The sequence below is a fragment of the Anarrhichthys ocellatus genome, unplaced genomic scaffold (assembly GCF_004355925.1).
Source record: "Anarrhichthys ocellatus isolate YVR2014 unplaced genomic scaffold, GSC_Weel_1.0 scaffold21, whole genome shotgun sequence".
Lineage (NCBI taxonomy): Eukaryota > Metazoa > Chordata > Actinopteri > Perciformes > Anarhichadidae > Anarrhichthys > Anarrhichthys ocellatus.
The window spans coordinates 2,577,112-2,596,904 of record NW_022280051.1 but is presented as its reverse complement, the minus strand read 5'-3'; the positions used below and the strand labels follow the sequence as shown (position 1 = coordinate 2,596,904).

General features: G+C 41.3%; 1 protein-coding gene across 1 annotated transcript in view; it reads right to left on the bottom strand.

The window, feature by feature from the left end:
- The window catches only part of LOC116390044 (slit homolog 2 protein-like), a 28,628-nt gene extending 9,836 nt beyond the window's left edge, over positions 1-18,792 (bottom strand). The window contains exons 1-8 of the mRNA XM_031859285.1: positions 18,238-18,792; positions 11,288-11,520; positions 7,426-7,538; positions 6,350-6,563; positions 5,472-5,585; positions 5,074-5,167; positions 4,314-4,452; positions 2,959-3,155 (exon numbers count right to left, since the gene is read on the bottom strand). Of these exons, the coding sequence (XP_031715145.1) occupies positions 2,959-3,155; positions 4,314-4,452; positions 5,074-5,167; positions 5,472-5,585; positions 6,350-6,563; positions 7,426-7,538; positions 11,288-11,501 (1,085 nt within the window). The 5' untranslated portion in view covers positions 11,502-11,520; positions 18,238-18,792. The remainder of the gene's footprint in view (positions 1-2,958; positions 3,156-4,313; positions 4,453-5,073; positions 5,168-5,471; positions 5,586-6,349; positions 6,564-7,425; positions 7,539-11,287; positions 11,521-18,237) is intronic.
- Positions 18,793-19,793: the final 1,001 nt, after the last annotated feature.

The following is a 19,793-nucleotide window of genomic DNA, read 5'->3' as shown; positions in this document are numbered from 1 at the left end:
TATATATATATATATATATATATATATATATATATATATACAATCCTGTCTCACATTTAATCATTTATCCTCTACCCACACATTTTGTTTTATTTTCCTCCCAATATGTATACTTTTATCCCAAACCTCCCATTTTTGTTGTTGCTCATAACAATGATAGTTTGTTTGTAGTTGTGTGTTAGTGGCGAATAAGAGAAACGGAAAGGAGTGTGTTTAAAATAAGCAGTTGGTGGCAGTAATGCACTGATACTTTTGCTCAAAAGGAAAACCTAGCTTTTTTGGGGATAAATTGAATTAATGAACTCTTATGTATTTACTTATTATTTTTCATCCGATAGCATGCTGTTGAAAATTCTCACTTCTGAAACTTCAAACAATGCAACAAAATGAAAAAATTGGTGAACAAATGCTGAAGACACCATACAACCTGCACGCAGAGGCAGGAGTCTCAACCACCACATGTTTTTTTATTTCACCAAAATATCCCTTTAGTCTCTTCAATGACTGAAGGATTTTAAATCACTGGTGGCAGAGGCCAGAAATGGTTCTTGAGCAAATATTTTTATTTGACCTCAGACCACAAAACCCATCAATATGAGTTGGAGACTGCAGAGTAGCTCGAAGAAAATCCATCTACAATAAGTCAGATTTTTAAAACTTTTTTTAGACCCTCCATCCAGCTGTTTTTACTCCCCCGGTACATGGATGTGTTGGTACAATGGCTCAATAATTTATAATTTCTATCCACAGCGAGCTACGGTTTCCTCCCACAGACCACAGAAACGGTGGACTGGAGACTATAAATTCAATGCGTTGTCCATCTATTTGTGTATATGTAGATGCATATATGTCCTGTAAATGTATACAGTACATCCTGTGATGCACCCTGACTCTTGGCCAATGGATGCTGGGAATGGCTCCACCCAACTTGTGCCCTGCACAGGATCAGGGATTATAGAAAATAGATGGGAGGCGGCACTTATACCCACTGGTAATACAATTTAATCTTTTATGAAAAATAGGTCTCAAAGGCTCGATGGGACTAAATGATTTGATACAGTATTTTTCAGTGTAGTTTGTTAAACATGGGTCTTTAACAGGACGCTGCCATTAGTTTCATGTACAATGCTGTTATTAAAGTCAAAGTAGCTACGACGCTATTCCATGTGAAATTCATATCCTGAGTGAATGAACTTGATGAATGGTCCCCATGTTACGTTAATAGAACGTATCGAACAATATATTAATTTATTGTTACCAGATGACAAAACCCAATAGTGTCTAATAAAAGTGAAAATTTTAACTTTTTTTTAAAAGTACCCATTAGGCAGAAACGTTAACAGACAGATTTCTGTGGAGTGTACTTTTCTTGTTAGCTGGACAGCAGAAATTTGCTGTTTGGGGCGGAAATCTAAAACTTTAATATGCATGAATCTCATAAAAATAGCGTATTTTTTTAATCATGAATATGTGCCTGGAGCACATTCACCTTACGTGTGTGTGCTTGTTGTTTATTGTTAAGGTGTCTCACCTGCTTCACAACGGTACCTGTGCCTCCTCTTGACCTTGTTCGCCAGGAAGCCGCCAGCCTCCCTTTATTTGTGCTGGAGCTATTGCAGCGCCATCCAGTGGGAGCACAAATCTCCATTCACATCGTTGATAATTAATGCAAGTTCTGGTCATTACATCCATCAAAAACTGCTACTTTTTCCATTAGTATTTTTATTTTGTTCAGGACACCTTAGCTGGAGCCCCTTCTCCTGGGAGAAAAAAGAGGAACACCTTTGTTGCTGATATATTAAGTCTGAGCTATGGTAAGTGCTTGTGCCTTTAAGCAAATGAGAGGTTTTTACACAGCATTTATATACAGCGTCTATACATACAACATTCACACCAACATGGTTGCAGTGGGCATGCTAGTCCACATACACCATATTTTTCTTGACTCTTAAAAAAAAAAAGAATTAAAAGGGCAGGGAAACATGGAGAGGAATACATACAGGGATTAACAAGAGATTCCAGAAAGAAAAAAAAATAAGGGCATGCATATAAATCTTTGGGAATGGCTTCTGTTTAAAACATATTGTTTATTCTACATTTTTTATAAGCCATTTTCACCTTTTTTTTTTTAATGGAACAACATACACTAGGAAAGGAACATGAGAGGAAATGCGATGAAGAAAAAGTTTTAAACCAAACCCAGAACACTGAAGTAAGCACAAGAAATCACAATGTGATAGAAGTCACGGTTGCTTTTATCTCTACTTGAATTGAGTACAATACAAATAGAAACTGAGTTCTTTCAAAGAGTGCAGCATGGTAATGTTACACTCTGAATGCTATTCCTAGTACACAGGTAATATCTAGTACATTCTAGTATACCAGCTGTTAAAGGTATTGTAAAACACAAGTTATACCCTTTGCTGCCTGCTCTACAGGCCAGCTTTCTGATACAGATTCATACAATGGCTAAAGGATCGAAAGTTGATCGAAGTGGGATTAATAACATTTTCCACTGAGTGAGGATTCAAATCTTTTTTTGGTTAGGGTTCACCTCTGAATTTCAATTTGTCCACTGAATGCAAATGATACAGCATGTATGTGAGAACATATTTGAAATGTTAATTGCTTGCTTTATAACTGCATCTATGAATGATGTGCTGTGTGTGTGAGAGCATCACCGCCATATGCTGGTGTTTGCTGTAAGCCTCGTGTACTACTGCTGCACCAACCTTGAAGCTAAATAATGAAAATGATATGTTGTGTTTTGAGGTCCATGTCCATTAACGCTTTGGAATGAGTGCGTGGACTAATGACATCACCGTCTGTGGGGAGGCAGTGTTGCTAGGGGGTCAGTGTTGTGGGGCTGTGGTCAAACACGCACAGTTGGAAAACTTTCACACGCTCATTTACAAACACACACACACTTCCTCGCAGAGGTGCGCAAGGACGCTCTACTTCTTCCTGTAGTTGCCGAGCTGGATGGCGGAGCGGTCGAAGACGCAGCGGAAGGTGATGGGCTGAACTTCCCAGTAAGGCACAGGGTTGCTGAACAGGCTGATGCCAGAGTACATGGCTTTCTTGTGGTTGAGGCCAGGAGGACAGAAGTCCTCTGTTCCCACAGCTGCAATCTTGTTGGCATGGAGGTAGACCACCTAGAGAAGGGATTTAAATAATGACAACCTTTGGTCACTGAGTGCGACGTGCTTGGCAATAATTTAATGTTTGCAAAATAAAGAAGATGATAAGTCACTAAAGAAACAATGATGGCTCAAGAAAGCAAGTAGTTGTTTTTTCCCCTTCAGGATGTTTAACTGTAAACAATTGTAAAAGGACTTCCTACATGATCATTCTTCAAAATAATTGATGCTGCTCCAAACCAGCACGGCTTTAGCTGCATATTAGAAACAGAATCCCATAAAAAGCAAATATGAAACTTAAGAATCATGAAGCTGAGCACTGTGTTTTGAGTACAGCAGCCCTCATCATGCAGCACTGAGGGGGATGATAAGGATCCTAGAAATAAGAACAAAAGGAGGGAACTGCCACAAACACACGGATAGACAATATAATGCTGATTACAGATTTCAAAGCCTCTAGATCCAAAAATACTAAACTTTACGTGGAGAAAAGTCCAACGCTTAGTACATTTGCATAAACATGGAAAACTAGGTAACTCATGCACTAATAATGTTATAGTTCATTTACACCGATTTCACTGAGAAACTGTGCACACTGGCTTGTTGGAACAGTGCAGTTCATTAGGAGTGAATATAAAACCCCAACAAACTACAGAAAATTACCCCAAAAAGGTTTTATAGGGATGGGATAGATGCAGCAGTAACTTAGCCTTGAGAGGGCTAATAAAATCATGAAATACACTGAGGCCAAACTACAGTTAAAAGGCCTTGAATCAGGTCTGTTTACACTCCCCCCTACTGCCAAAAGCTGTAACATTATAGTACAACAGGCTACCAACACGACTCAATAAACAAACTAAATGAATCCATGTGCCGTTTTTGTTATGGAAGCCTTGCTTGTCTTGTAATCGGGCAGTGTGAACCTAAGCAAACCAAATGCAAAAATGCAACAAAGTCAACTTTTCCACTATGGTTTGGATCAGAGAAAATGACCTGTGTGTGATCACACCGTAAGAAAATGAGAAACATACTGTAACTAATGCTCCGAGGTAATTTACTGGAACTAAATGGTTGCAATAACAATTCCCCCGGTTCTAGTGATCATGTCGGGGATTCAAACCTGGATTGCTAACACTGAGAAGTAATTATAATGTTCATCAAACCAGTATGTACCTGGATGTACTTGTGGTCGGACAGGCCGGTGGGAACGCTGATTAGAGCGTTGTTGTCAAGGTGCAGCTCTCGCAGGTGGGGGACGTTAGCCAGAGTGCCATTTTCCACAGAGCTGATCTCATTGTAACTCAGACCCAGCCTGCAGGAGAAATCCGCAAGTAGATTGAATTGAAATGTGCAAATGTGTAGCAGAACAAAGAACAAAGAACAAAGAACACAAAAGTACAAAAAGTTCCAAATTCATGAGGAGAGAAAAAGATACTGACATCAATGATTGTCTCCGGCTGAAAAATTGTTGGATAACAATATGGAACGAAAAAAACGAGCTGAGGAAATGAGGATAATCTACAACTGTGATTAAGGCCATTACTTTCCCAGTCCATTTCTAAATTATGAGAAAATGGAAAATAAAAACCATCCTTCTCTCATATCCTCTCCAACTACTCACGACACATCAAAGCCCTCTTTGTTCAAGTTTGGTCTGTGCCATCTTTGGCACAATCTGAGCAGTAATCTTATAAACACAGTAGATCCACATTTTGAGCAAAGCAGTTATTTTGATTATCTAAAAACTACCGCTTAGGTCTCAGGTTTTGTTATACAGTAAAAGCCTGTGAACAGTAATAACAGAGTAAAGCTAATACATGTACCAAAGAATGAAAACATGAGACAGCAGGAAACAGTTTTGCTTTAAATCTAAGTAGGAAAGAAATGAGGTGAATATGGGTTACTGTAAAGAGAGAATCGTAAGTCGTATTACTTGGCCAGGTTCTTCAGGCCCTTGAGGGTGCCAGCCGTCACCTTGGAGATCTTGTTTCCATCCAGGTGGAGCTCAGAGAGAGAGCTTGGCAGACCTGGCAACCCACAAGACAAGGATTACCACCAATAATAAAGTGATGAGTTGGGAAACATTTATGGTTAGTTGGCAACTTGCAACAATAAGTTTCAGTTTAAAGTACAGATTGATTATCAAGGGGTGAGAGTTTTCATGCAGTACAGTTTGTGTGTTTTTATTTTTTCACATCAAGTCCATTGTTTTGCTGAACACTTAAATCCAAGCATGCATTATTTTGATAGAAAACTGACGTTTCTGGCTGACCCTTGCGACATAAAACTTGGATTAAGCCAAATTATTTGTGGAAATAGATAAAGCTTTACCTTTGGGGATGTCTGTGATGTTCGTGTCTGCAATGCGAATGTAGGAGACCCTTTTCAGGTCAGCAAAAGCACTGGCCTCAATGCCTGCGCTCCTCAGAGGGTTGGACCCAAGCTCTGAAAGTGAAAACAAACACTTGTGAGCGCAGACAGAAAGGAAAAAAGAGAACAGCAGTAACGGATCACGTCTATGAAGTTGATTCCTGTCCCGGGGCGTTACAGGAACATAGAGCTGAGTCACGCATAAACAAAGTCTTTGGCAAGAGAATAGATTGTGTTTGCAACGCAGCCTTTCACCATGCCAGATCCCCTGATTTGTCACAGACCCTAATTCTTATGTCATTGCATTTTAAGTGATTAAATCCACACTTTAAGCCTCATTTGAGCAATGACACGTTTTAATTCATGGAACAGGAAGTTGGAGATGAGTTGTCAAAGTGACAAGTGGAGGAAATGGAGCAGATGGAGGATAAAGGACAACAAACGAAAACATATGCGACGTAATCGTGCATGTAAATGCCGTTTTTTTTACTATTCGAGTGGTTTCATTGCTGTGTGGAACATTACTGAATATATGTATACCTCAATGCATTCTCAAATAATCCTCAACTTTTTTTCTGTTGCACTTTGAACGACGGCTGAGAGAGGATCTTGTTTTCATGAAATTACTCGAAAACTCGACACAGACCGTGGACAATTTAAATTCAAAACACTGGTTTCCCTCGAGGTAATTATTTTTTATCATGCCTGTTGAACTGTAGCCATCCCACCGCAGATGTGACCTATACTGTTGAAACATATGCCACAAACCTCTTCAAGCTGTTAGCTATCCATATAAATATTGCCATTTTTGAACAAATAAGAACATTTTATTTTCATACCCATGACGATGACATGGGACAGGCCCTGGAAGGAGGCTTTTTTGATCTTGGTGATCTCGTTCTCGTGGATGCGCAGCTCTTGCAGGCTCTTGGGCATGTTGGCGGGCATGTCCTTCAGCATGTTCTTAGACAGGTAGAGACGCTGCAGCTTGGTCAGAGGGCTGAGGGCCTTGGCGTGGATGATGGTGATTTTGTTGTTCACCAGGATCAGAGCCTATAAGGAAGAACATCAAATGAGATGAGCTACTACTCTTATTTCTTTAATTCTTGCTGCATCAAAAAAATGGATCAAGAATTAATTTTGGTGTTTTTCTGTCTGTTCTTATTTAAATTCACAACTTCTATTATTATGGAATTTGACCTGTATTTGGAAGTTTACACCTTGGAGGCTTTCGCTGTTTTTTTTCTTCCACTCAGAAACATTTCCTGCTGCAATTGCACCTTGGGGACGATTGAAAATCTATTCTTTCCAGATGAAATTCTACACAAACAGGACATGTGAGCTCAGCAGCTGTTTACAACCAGGTGCCTGTGCTGTCAAGATGGAGAGCCAAGCTCAAGTCCACTCTGGAGTTATCCCTAAAGCATTTTCATAGAACTCTCACTCCTGTTGTTTCACTCCAATGTAAAGCAGACATGAGGCAATGCTAGGTATGTGGTATTTTCCCTTCAGAGTTACATTACAGTGGAAACACCTCTGGCCTTCAGACGGAGGTATTTCTTGCAAGCAAGAAAGCTAAAGGAGTTTAAGGGCGTGAGGGTGCACAACCTTCGGGTGAATAGTTTCCATGCACCTGGTGAGTGGGGGGAGTGGAGGATATATGGAGGAGGTTGAGGAGAGTTTGGGGGTGGGAGGTGAAGTGGGGTCCATGGGGTTTTCAGAATGAGCAGCTCTGAGTGTGGTAACATTTTATAATATGGCAAACATCCAAATAATTCAAAAACAAGATGTTTCCCCATGGGGGTCACCAAGGTTCATATTGGAGGGTTGCAGTAAGTGATAAGGTTACACAACAACCTATTACGTAACATTAGTACACCGACATGAAGCTCTGCAGATGTGAAATGTCTCTTACATGTAGTCCTTTGAGGTTCTTGAAGTCATTCTCCTTGATCTCAGTGATCTTGTTGTTCTGCAGGTCCAGCAGGGTGGTGTCGTCTGGGATGTCCTCAGGAACTGTCGTCAGACCTGATGGTGAATGTTTATGAGACATTGTTTAAATCAGATGGTGGGTTAGAGGCGAGGCGGTGACAGCCCTGGTTCTTGTGACGAGAGGTTAATCGCGCTCTGACCTCAACAGGAAATGGACCTACTTGTCTCCATGTTTCAAGAGTTTACGACATCTTACTGTGAACCTACAGTCTTGTAAATCAGGTCTACAAAGAGTGCTTTTACCAACCATAGTCCGTTCGAATTAGTGTGGAAATTGATACTTTTTAGTGTAGTTTGGTTTCACAGTGCACAAATTAAAGCAGACTAAATAAAAAAATTGCTGAGGGCCGCGTACAAAGGAGCAGGGACACCTCAATGCTGGTAATTCTTTTTTTACTTTTATAAACTTCACTTTGTTGTGAACTTTATTTAGCATATGCTGGATCTCTTCTTCTGCCCATCTGTCATGTACGCATGTGATTTCTGCAGAAGCCCAAGTCAGTAATCTCCCATTTGTGTTGACCTGTAGTTTACCTGTGTCCATCTCAACAAATGCCAGTGCACACAGCCCATTGCCCCTATACGTTTTGGTTCTCTTCTTGAAATTGGGTCGGATTATCGTGTCATTATGTTGCAATTGAACCACACTAGGGTTTGCTTGTACAGCTTGGACGAGGTTTGATTAAATGTTGGCTTTTGAAAAAATGTTCTGTCAAAGTTGGTACAGTTTTGGTGATTTTGCTTGAGAATATTTTTGTTTTTTGTTCATGCTTTTTGTCATTACTTTAAAGTGGGCAGTTAGAAAAAGATGATTTGGTAAATCTTCATACTTACATTTTACTTCATTGTATTTAAAAAAACAAACAAATTTGCATTTTAGCCTCTTTAAATTTTAGTTGTAGTAGTTTGGTATTCTAGTATATTATTTATATTCTAAAGATTTATAACCCTCCTAGTGTTATGTATCTTTACTTTTCCTGTGCAATGCCTGGATAACCCGCTGCTGTAATATAATTTCCCAATAAAGGATCAATAAAGTACATGTTCCCATGCACCAATCAGAGTTTAGCAACATCCAAGTCAAAATCTGATAACAGTTGTTTGTTTGAGCTGCTACCACTGTCCATCAAATTGAATCACATAGAAACAAAACAAATAAGGGTCTGCTTTGTCAAAGTAGCATGCTCCATAAAGTCTTGATGATAGGGACTTAGAATGGGTTTTATATTGACATTCCAAAGGGACCAAATAAGTGTTTGATGTGCTCCGAGGCACAGATGGTGGAAATGGACCTTAAAACAAATTTCCTTTGGAGTAGGTAAGCGGCTGAATACCTGAACACTGAGCTCACGCAGAATCGTTTTGCTTGGACTTTATCACAGCACGTCATGGTTAATGTGAAGCAGAAAATGGCATCTATAGTGAAAGACTTGTTTGGTGGAGTGGGTAGAGCGAAGACAGCTGGGAGTCATGGTGTATGCTCTTCTGCATCCGTGGTAACCCAAAAAATACACTCAGATTCATAATGGGTAGTTTACATTTCAGAGGAAGAGGCGTAGAATAAACTGTTTCACAAAGAAGCTTACATTCTGCATCTCCAGTCCGCATACGTAGGTCTGGACACATTTTGTCCTGAATGCTTGTGACGACTTCTTTGCAGCTCACCCAAACATTACTTCCAGCTTTTCCAGCTCGGCAGTGGATGACCAACAAACCATCGCAGCTTTGTGGTCAGCAATATCATGGCAGCACCACACCGTGTACCTCTATACCTGCACAAGCATTTGTTTTTATTTTTCTTCTCTTAAAGTCAGATGATCTCATCTTTTGCTGTCTCAACTTCTATTTTTTAATAGTCACTATTGTTCGCTCCATTTTATAGCAAAGTGATTGGGAGATGAAGCGCATGATTGTTTTGGACTGCGCTGGACACTCCCAAGCATTACTGACAGTGTTTGTCATTTCCTCAAGTAAGACAAGTTGATCTGGCTGCATCATCAAAGACCCGTGGCATTTGAGTAAGTTTGGATTGATAACTGCACATCTTACATAATCACGGTTTATAAAAGGTACATTTTTAATCGGTGAAGCTGCTGATTGTGCCATTATATAAATACCTGCAACAAGAACAATAGGCAGTTGTGCCAGTCAATGGATAAGCAAATATCACCCCAACTCATTTGAACCCAAGGCTTAATTGTCTCTCCTGAATGTTTGAGCTGTCATCCTGCCAGCTGCAAAGTCACACAGGAAAATCCACGTCTACAAAGTGAAAGGCTGCTTTGGGATGGTGAGCAGACTCGTCTGTCTTGCCCGGGCCTGTGTGTTTGTGCCCAAATATATACATATAAGTTTTAATCGTGTGTGTGTGTGTGTGTGTGTGTGTGTGTGTGTGTGTGTTTGCATGCAGGCCAGCCGGTCTGGGGAACGGATGGAGGCGCGGGGCCAACAGTACTGATGCAGGAGTTGAGAATCGCCCAATGGAGCTGCGTCTGACTGGGGCCCCGGCTGGAGGACTGATGTAATGGAGCCGGTGTTTTCCTGAACCTCACTCTCTCCAACTGTCTGCATGCTGCTGGTTATGTCTGTCCTCCATTTTTTTATTTCATCCTGTCCATCTGTCACTCCCTCTTTCCCTTCATCTGCCTCCTTGAAGCTCGCGCCCCATCCTTTCCAAATAAAAGCCGAGCCAAAAAAACTATCAAACCCAACTGCGTAGCGAAGCACTTTTATGTAATATACAAGAATAAATGAGGTCAGGGACTTTTCTATGACAAAGTCTCTGTGACTCAAGCTGTTGTATATCAGATTAGACTAACACAGCGGATTGGCTCCAAACAACAAAGATGACAATCGAGTAAATTGTTGTGACTGTGCTGAATTAAAAAGCCGGCAGAGTAATTGTAGTCTTTAAACCTTGATGAGTCAGCTTTACATTGAGAAACAAGCTTATTAAAATTCTGGTTTGTTCAGGACTTTCCAATGCCAAATCTGATTTTTTTAATCTCCGCCTACGTTTCAAAAACAATTTGGCCAGAAAGAAAGGCAAATAATGTAATTCTTACAGGAAGGGAAATAAGCCTCACAGCATCTGTGAGCATTTAAGGTATCAACATGGGTGTCATGTTCTCCGGAGGATTTTGCAATAATGCATAACTTAACATGACCCTGAAATGAATATGTGGGTTTGGGTGGACGGTTTGTAAAGTCAGGGACTTTTTCCACTCCCCAAAAAAAAACCCATTAATGTCACTCAACACAATAAAAGTACATTGAAATTACTGTAGACACCCATCTGACCTCATCTCATCCAGTTAAGTCTTTTGTTTGAAATCCAGATCCAGATGGAGGAATGGAAAAATAAAATGGACATGAACAAGAAGCTTGTCGCATTTGGACTGAACTATAATTTATGTAGCATCAGTACAATCAAGGCTCCAGACTGCAACCAAAATGGTGGCATATGCGATCATTTTTTGTGGGTATTGCATTCATGCGAGTGCGTGATGATCATTATCACTGGTGCCCCCGCTGGAGTATCCAAAGTCAAATTGGCGAGAAGTCAGCGGAACCGCATTTGTGCACGCAGAGCGATGCGCAGTGATGTTCCCTCGCGAGGATGATTTTCTGCTCAGGCACTTTGCCTCATGACGTGCAGGCGCCTGGTTCTTAAATGCACAGGTTTTCAGACCAATAAAAGGTCATACGCCTGTACGTAGCAGTGCACAGCATGATGTGTGTGCATGTAGCGGTGGAAAACTATAAGAAAATATGCCTTTTCTTACCGAGGTCAGAGCACTGGATCACTCGCAGGTGGCACTGGCATCTGAAGGGGCACATGGGTCTTACAGGCATGGCAGGGAAGGATCTAACTTCAGGCCCTTCAACCACACCCGATCCCGCCTCATCCTCCATCATGAAGTCTAGGAAGCCGGACTGGTGGAAGGGCAGAGCCCAACAGGCAGTGACCAGGAGCAGAGAGAGACAGGCTGACCTCATGGTGCTGCTAGCAGGGAGCCTGGAGGACGAGAAGACAGTTCAAAGGTTTGGGTGGATACACTTTCAAAATTGTCTATGATTAGTTTTGAAACTACCATACTCGGTTTGTTTCTCATTCACTGTGAAGGGAGAAGTTTGGGACACAGTGAATGAAAGACGGAACACATTGATTGAAGTCCAGAGAAGCAAAGGGCAAAAAGTGGAGAACCAGCAGGTTAAACACTTGGGTTAGCTTTTTTTCACACACATAAAATGACCATGCAGTCTTTAGATATGAAACGTGACTATGTGGATATATTTTAGCATTTAATTGTTTTTTTTCCCAAATCAGTTGAGCTACTCTACAATTATTCCACCTCCCAACTACAGGAGGAATACTCCTGTTGGGGAATCACCATTCTACAAGTGTAGCCTACTAATGTTTTGCTATTGGTCCAATGATCTAGTGTGCCCCTGTAATTTGCTTTTGGAGCAGTCCATGTGGTTTCTTTGTCATTTTCTAAATGAGCATCTGCATTAGCTTTTACAGAATTACACATGGGAAGCATCATGGGAAATCTTATGACTGCCACTGGGCTACATCATTTATTCAAAAGTAATAAATCACATTACCATTAAAGCCCTTTGAATAGCAGGCATTTACTGTACTAGTGGAGTCACTGGGAGAATCCTCCTTCCTTTTGCTGTGATACATACAACTGCCTGACCTTTTACCAGCAACACACGTACACACACAATCTCAAAGACCCAGCAAACTGCTTGTCATGTGTATAGCCAAAAGTTGCTCCTTCTTTCTTGGTGCCACAATAATTGAAGGGCAGATTTGAGCCGCAGCTGCTAACAAATGATTTGGGGGTAGCTGGTCTGCAACGGACCTTGACCTGAACATCATGACCAGGGTGATGAAACCGACCCAAAACCATCAGTTGGCCAGAGCTGAAAGTGACTCTGGTTTATATGGTCTGTGTGCATGATGCTTATGTGCTGTATCTTTACTTACTTTCTGTCGTATGGGTGTATATTTCCATGTTTTTGAAGTGTGAATAAAGCAGTGTGAATAGTGAATAGTTTTAAGTGTGAATAGCAATAGTAATAAAGCAATGATTTTAAGTGTATTCAAGCAAGTGCACAAGTTGTGCTGTATGTGCGCCATTATATGTACATTTAAAGGGTTAAGTCTTTCAAAGGTTTTTAACCATGTGTCTTTGACAATGTGAAAGAATGCAAGAGAAAGAGAAACGCTGATGTAGAGTAAATCCAGGTTAGGGTTATGCCAGGTCACCAGATCAGGGCTCAGAGGGACTCTCAACACAAGCAGTAATTATAGTCCATGTCCACAAAGCAGCCACCACTTTGACACACTGTACAGCTTCAGTCCAGTGGTTACAGTGCTTGCATAGAGTATGTCCAATCTTGAAATCAATTCCATTCAGAGGAGAATTGTGTTGGATGGGATAGCTCTGCCTCTGACTTACTTTTTTTAAACTCTGGTTCTGTTGCTATGAAGTGGAAAAACCTAAAATGTTTAAAAGGGTGATTTCATAAGTTGGCAATTAGAGCCTGGAAGTGTGTCGCACAATGTTTGTTATGTAGATGCAGTTTTCCGTGCAGAACTTTTGCCATTTTGTCTCACTTGGAAACATGGAGTACATACTGTAGTGGGAGACGTAGACACAAAGAGCTCCGGTCTGAACATACAGTTGATCCAGAGTACACGCTGTTCCAGTCTTCGACAGACTGAGTAATCCTGGCTGTGTCAGGCTCTCTTATCTAAGCACAGCACAAACCTCTATCCAACGAAAACCTTGTCTGCAGACTTGGCGGCAGCAGCAGCAGTAGATTTTGATTCAGAGATGCAAAGCACTTCTGGGGTAAAAAGAGTTTGTAGATGCCTTTTGATGGTTTGTTTTCTGCAAGAAATCCTGCTTGGATGCCAGATCGGTTTGACTCGTAGTATGATACACTAATCGGCGACAACGGAAATTATTTGAAAATCACTTTTCATAGGAGCTACTAGTGTTGTGAACTCCTCACATCTAACACATCTTGCAGACTGGAACATTCAGAATTATCCTCAAAGCCAGTGTACCAGCTCTGCTTCAAGGAGCAGCAATGTACACAAAATAAGAGAGGTTTCACTGCTGATTGCTGAACCCTATCTCCCTGCTTTGACCCATAGTCACAAGCACATAAACCAATATACATGTGCATTGGTGCAGGATTTCAGATGGCCCTCCATATGTTCTACCATCAATCCATCAACCTTTTGTCCATAAAAGCTTCAGCAGCTTTTAATGTAAGCCAGACAGGCAAGAAGAAGAAGGGAGGTATCTCAAACTAAGCTCTATGGGCATTTACTGGCTGCAGCATTACTGCAAAGACAAGAGTTACTGCTATTTTGCAGGAATTGTTAATGATGAGACTAAAACAAGATTTTGAAACAAATCCGGGAAAAAGAGATTCTCAAGGATTGTTGTTTGGGACATAAACTAACAATTTGCAACCACAGCTGCAGAATAATAATACACGGTAAATGGTATAAATATTGACTTAGGGGGTTTTGGACTTGAAGATAGAGGGCTGTATATTGAAGAGAGTTATTGCTATTCAAAACACAGAACAAGGAATTATGGCCAAATGCAATCGTATCTTCAAAAGTTGAAATTCAAGGCATTTCCCTGCTTTATGCATGAGGCAACTTGCCGTGCCCCAGGCGTTGGTTCTTTCATTACCAGTGTGCTCAGATGTGTCCATCAGCCCTGCAAGATGGCCTGCTCAAAGAAGATGCTCCCACTTCTATATAAACACACACACACACACACACACACACACATAATCTCCTGAACACACGACACAGGCTCCTCAACTACACTTGTTTGTGTGTGTGTGCGTGCGTAGGTGTGCATGCTAAACCCAGAGGGCTGCCAACAGAGCAAGCTGAAACATGACTTCATCATGCAAACTCTGTATCTTGCCATTTCTAATCCCCTCAAAAAAGATCTATGTTATGGGATTAAAGGTATTCCCTTATCATATTCACTTTTACTGAGGGATCAAACCCAGCTGGAGGTCAAACCTTGATGTTAGAAAACGTGTCATCTAGCGCCCTGCAGCTTAGAAAACACAACACATTTCACACATTGGTATTTTTGTTTGCGTCACTTGTTTTTTAACTTACTAATGGCATTCCTTTTAAAACACTTGTTTTAATATAAAGTTAAATATACCAATTGTACCATTATAAACTTTTATAAATTGGTACACGCTTGTTTCCTACTAATGGACTTTTAAAAACCATGCAATAGAATGCATCTCATGAATTTCACCTTATTTTACCCAATTCTGAAAAAGCATACATGGTGACTTCTGTAAACAGGATTTGGGTAAGGATGTTCATGTACTAGCAAAGAAAGTTAATTCAAGTTATTATGTTTATCAGTTATGTAAGTCATTTTTCTCTGGACTTCAATCATTGGTGAACCAAGAAAACAAACCCAACTGGAATGATTGTTTTCCAAAGAGGCTTTCAATGGTCAGCAGATGTATGTTGAAGCACTGCATGTTGAACTATGGTGGGTATCGAAGAGATGTATCAAAAATTAAAAAGCACAAGCAGCTGAGAGTAAGTTTACTCTGTATTTTCAAAAGATTTACAATCTACCACATCCCAGAAAAGTACATGTGGTAAATAATCCATGAACCATCTCCATCTTCTTCTCGTGTCTCTGAAACCCGCGATTCATCATCCCATATGTGACCGAGAAAAAAACGGGCGGAGGTTGACATTTCCTGTGGCAGCGGCATCCTTGTCAAGTCTCCCGTGTCCGTCTTTTGTCTCATCCCTCCCTCCAATCTCCCCCAAGTCTGGCCCCAGCATTACTAATGATTCCCAGACAGGAAGCAGAGCTCGCATGAGGGAGTACAGTCATTTTCCCTGCTTTGCTTTGTCACTTTCTCCTCTTTGTCACTGCCTTTCAATGAAACTCTGACCCATAGAAAATCAATGAGATACCTCAGAGCGATTATCACATCTAAAATTGTGTTCAGCACCATGGTGTTAGGGTCTTAGCAAATCAAGCCATGTTGCAAAGAAGGAAACAATATAGCAGACACCCATTCCATCCCGTTCATTAGCCCCCCCCGTCTAACTCTCCACTGGCCTGTCTCTGCAGAGCGTCTGTCAGCAATGAATCACTGGAAGGTATTTACACGGCCACAGGACGTTTAAAAACACGTGTGGCCCTTTTAACCCATCGCCAAATGAACGAGAGTTTCTCTCCCATGCAGTTCCACAAAAGCATGACCGATAATGCTGAAATGTAAAAACACGAGTGATTTTTTTAAACTCTTCCTTTGGCTGTGGCGTGAGGAGTCAGTGGCCATTATTTTCAAGAAATCTCTGATATATCAGGGGATTTTGTGAGCGGGAACATGTGTATCTGAAAATATGCAAAGACACGGCCAACAAACTATTTCAGAGCCAAAGTGTTCTCGTAATAGGCTAATGCCAAATCAGACTAGTCTTTAAAATAGCCGTCCATGCTCCCATTTATGTTAGTATGGACCGTTTTTTGGCTTTGAGAAGATGCCCAAGACACTTTTTTGACCACTACAATCAATATTATTTATTTATGCAGAAAAAGTGAAAGTGTCAGAGCCATAACTATTATTGAAAGATCATTTTAGGGTCTCTAAAGCATGCCTGTTTAGTGGAGCCATGGCATGAGAAAGCCAGCGAGCGGTTTAACCACATTTCAGCTGTTCCATGAGAAGAGCTGTCAGCCTGCCATCAACCTCAGTCCCATTATCAACAGTCTGCACTGCACAGACGTGGACAAACTGTCCAACCTTCTCTCCCTTTCTTCTCTTTCCATCTCCTCCTCCCTGTTTGTGCTCTTTTCCTTCCTTCCCCGGCTTCTCTCCCATAGCTTATGGTATTTTCTTTCTCTGTCTGACCCTTAAGGCCAGAAAGACTGACATGTGGAACTTTCTGGTATTCCAATGAGCAAAGGGGTGGGGTGGGGTGGGGTGGGGGGAGGGGAGAGAGCCTTCATGGCTGATGTCAATTCAATTCCATTGTTCTTTTGCAGTTTTTTACCCAGGGAGTTTAAGTCCAGATGTAAAAAAATGCAGCCCCTGGGTGCAACTCTGGGCCTCGTCTCCTCCTAACCTTCCGTTCACTCACCTCAGGTTCAAATGTTAAACATCTGCTCTGCTCAAAACAAAAGTATGAAGTGCTGAAGTACTTTTATTGCAGTATTTGCCTCTTCTAGCCTCTATTTTCTATTCTAAGTCCCACTTTTCAGTCTATTTTGTTTGTCTCACTTTTCCCCTTGTTCAGTTTCACTCCGGTCTACTCCATTCAGTGCAGCTGAGCCTTATTAGGTTTTTTCCCTGCTGGCATAAAGGATGTAATGAGTTAGCTGAGAGTTGTGTGGTGGCTTGCCGGGAAGCCTTCAGACCTCTTTGATAGAGGAAGCTGTACCATTACGGGATTAATGGCACTGTGCGTTGCCAGGTACAGCTTTTTTTCATCTCCTCTTCAAAGCGGCTCACTTTGAGTTGCCCCTAGCAATTTGGGTCCTGTCCTGCTACTGTGAATACACAGCAGCAGACGCCATGGTGGGCAGAGAAGGTTCACATTGAGAAGAAACAGGGCCGCAGAGCAGATAAGAGATTGGGGTTAAAACGGTCTGATTGCATTCTCAAATGAACTGCTGAAGTGTGAAAAGAAGCAGAAACCACGTTTCTAAATCAAAATCTTGCCGAGCAACATGGGCTGAATCAACACAAAGAAATGTTGCTGTTTCAGCTTTTTTTCCCCCCCTCGCTGGTTTGCAGACTGCCCCAAGGCCACATGGGAAGAAAAGGAGAGATATAAAGAATGAAAGAGAGCTAAATAAAGAGAGAAAAGGAACAAATTAATGACACAAAAGCATTTTCCACAGACAAATGTTGAAGCAAACAACTTAAGTAGAAGATCTCACTTTTCTGCCTTCCCCTCACTCAACCCCTTGTCTTTATGTAAGCATTACAAATCTGATTCCCTTGCCGTGTATACAACTAATACTCACAAAACTAGTTTGAGGAATGCCTTTCCATATGGGATACATCCAAACAAACAAGTGTCAAAAAGCAACAACATTACGAAACTGCAAGTTGAAGTTGTAAATCGAAACAGTGCTGAACGCATCACATGGCACTCAGCGGTGGTGGATACCTTGAAGATTAACAATGGGCCAGGAGTATAAGGTTTTTTTGGCGGAGGAGTGAGGTACCAGCATCAACTGCACTACCACACCCCCTTCCCTAGCCGCTGCTCTTTTCACTGAGCTGTATGGCGATTGGACTGGAACTGATTAAAGGTCTCTCATCACAAAGCCAAGAGAGCTGTGGGAACAAGACCTGGCAACATCCAGAATATACACAACATAGATTAATGTACGACAAAGTGAATCAAATTATACCCATACAATTTAAGAATCTGCAAAAACAAACTGCAGTAATCCTATCTTTATACAATAACATGAGCAAATAATGTGAATTTTAAATCATGAATTTTAGATTTTGTCATGCAAAAAGTTACAATCCAGCAAAAGCCAAACCCTTCTCTCAAGACTATTCTCTCTCGCTTTAAAGATGAGTTCATGTTGAAACCCAACTCCATTATCTTAACCTAACTTCAGCCATTATTACCCATACTTTCCTCCTCTATCAGAGTAAAGGATTAACCTACCTGTTCTCAGAAGAAGCAAGGCAGAGAGAGTAAAGTTGTGCTAGATGAGCTTGACTTCCAAAAATCCAGTCGAGTGGGGGGGATGAGACTGAAGTGGCTGCGAGGGCCTATGGGGTAATTAGACTCAGAACGCATGCAGCCAAGATCAAGCAGGTGTGCTCTGTCACAACAAGGGGAGGAGAGAGAGAGGAAGAGAGACAGAGGAAAGAGAGGGGAGAGAGATAGAAGGAGGGAGGGTCCGACTGCCGAGCTCCTCTCAGGACCGAAACAATTGGTGGAGAACTTCCCCCGTTCTCGCTGCGTGCTCCAAAAACAGCTGGAAATGGAGAAGGGAAAGGAAGGAAAAAAAGAGGGAGAGGGAAAAGAAGGAAGGAGAAGAAGAGAAAGAGGCAGAGAGTTTGAGTTTAAAGCAATAAGCAGTGATTCGGCTGGCAGCCACCCTCACTGTGACATCTGGTAATGATAGGTCCTGTGTGGAGCTTAGCAGAGAACGCTGCACACAATCTCCCTTTCTCCCTCTTTCACACTCTCTCTGTCATTCATTCGCATTCAGCTTCTGACTACCCTCAGGGAAAAAACAAAAACAGCACACACACACACACACTTTTGTCTAATCTATTCAGATTGGCACCTCCTCCCAGTAAACCTCCGTTTCTGTTTTAACCCCAAATCTTGATTAGGTTTGTTTAGGTGTCCTTTAATGGACTATTGGCTCTATTGGATTGTATTGGCCCACAGCAGTGGAGGACTATGTGGGAGGTAGAAGGTCTTTTTTTTGTAGCCAGAAAAGAATGACGATATTGGATTCACATGGCAACTACCATATGGTTACGGTTAGGGTGAGTTGGTAAAAAAGGCTAACACCTAATCAGGCATTGCGGCAAAAGCGCAAGTCCTCCCATTCATTTGAATTTCGGTTTTGCATGTGTGCTGCAGTGGTGGAGACCGCTGGGAATGCAAAAAAAAAGAAAGAAGTTTACAGTCATGCTAGCGGCTCTATGAGGCTGTACGTAATGTCAGCATGCTTACAGGCTCAAAATGTCAATGCTAACATTCTAATGTCTACTATGTTCACCATCTTTGTTGGTGATTTGCTTATTAGCATTAAGTACAGTCGATGGGAATGCCATTGGTTTTGCAGGTATTATGTCATCAACCAATGTATTGGACCAATTAAAAATGCTACCTGATGATGTCCCTAAATTAAATGTCAGGGAAACTGCAATTAATTTCATGGGAACCTGTCAAATAGTTCTCCAGATATTCCACTGAAAACCACAAATGTGAACCCCATGACACTAGAGGAAAAGTCAGGGGATCATCAAAGTTAGGATACATCATCTGGTAACCATAAATGGCTGTACCAAATCTTGTGCTAATTCATCCAGTAGATGTTGAGATATTCCATTGGATAAGTGAAAACTTTGACTGGTTTGCTGGTTGCAGTATATGAAACTGATAGGAATACTTTGCTACTTTTAAAAAGATTTTCTATAAGCTATTTCTGCTCTCTAATGAGCAAAGTTGCTTTAAATCTGGACCGTGTGCTTCCTGGA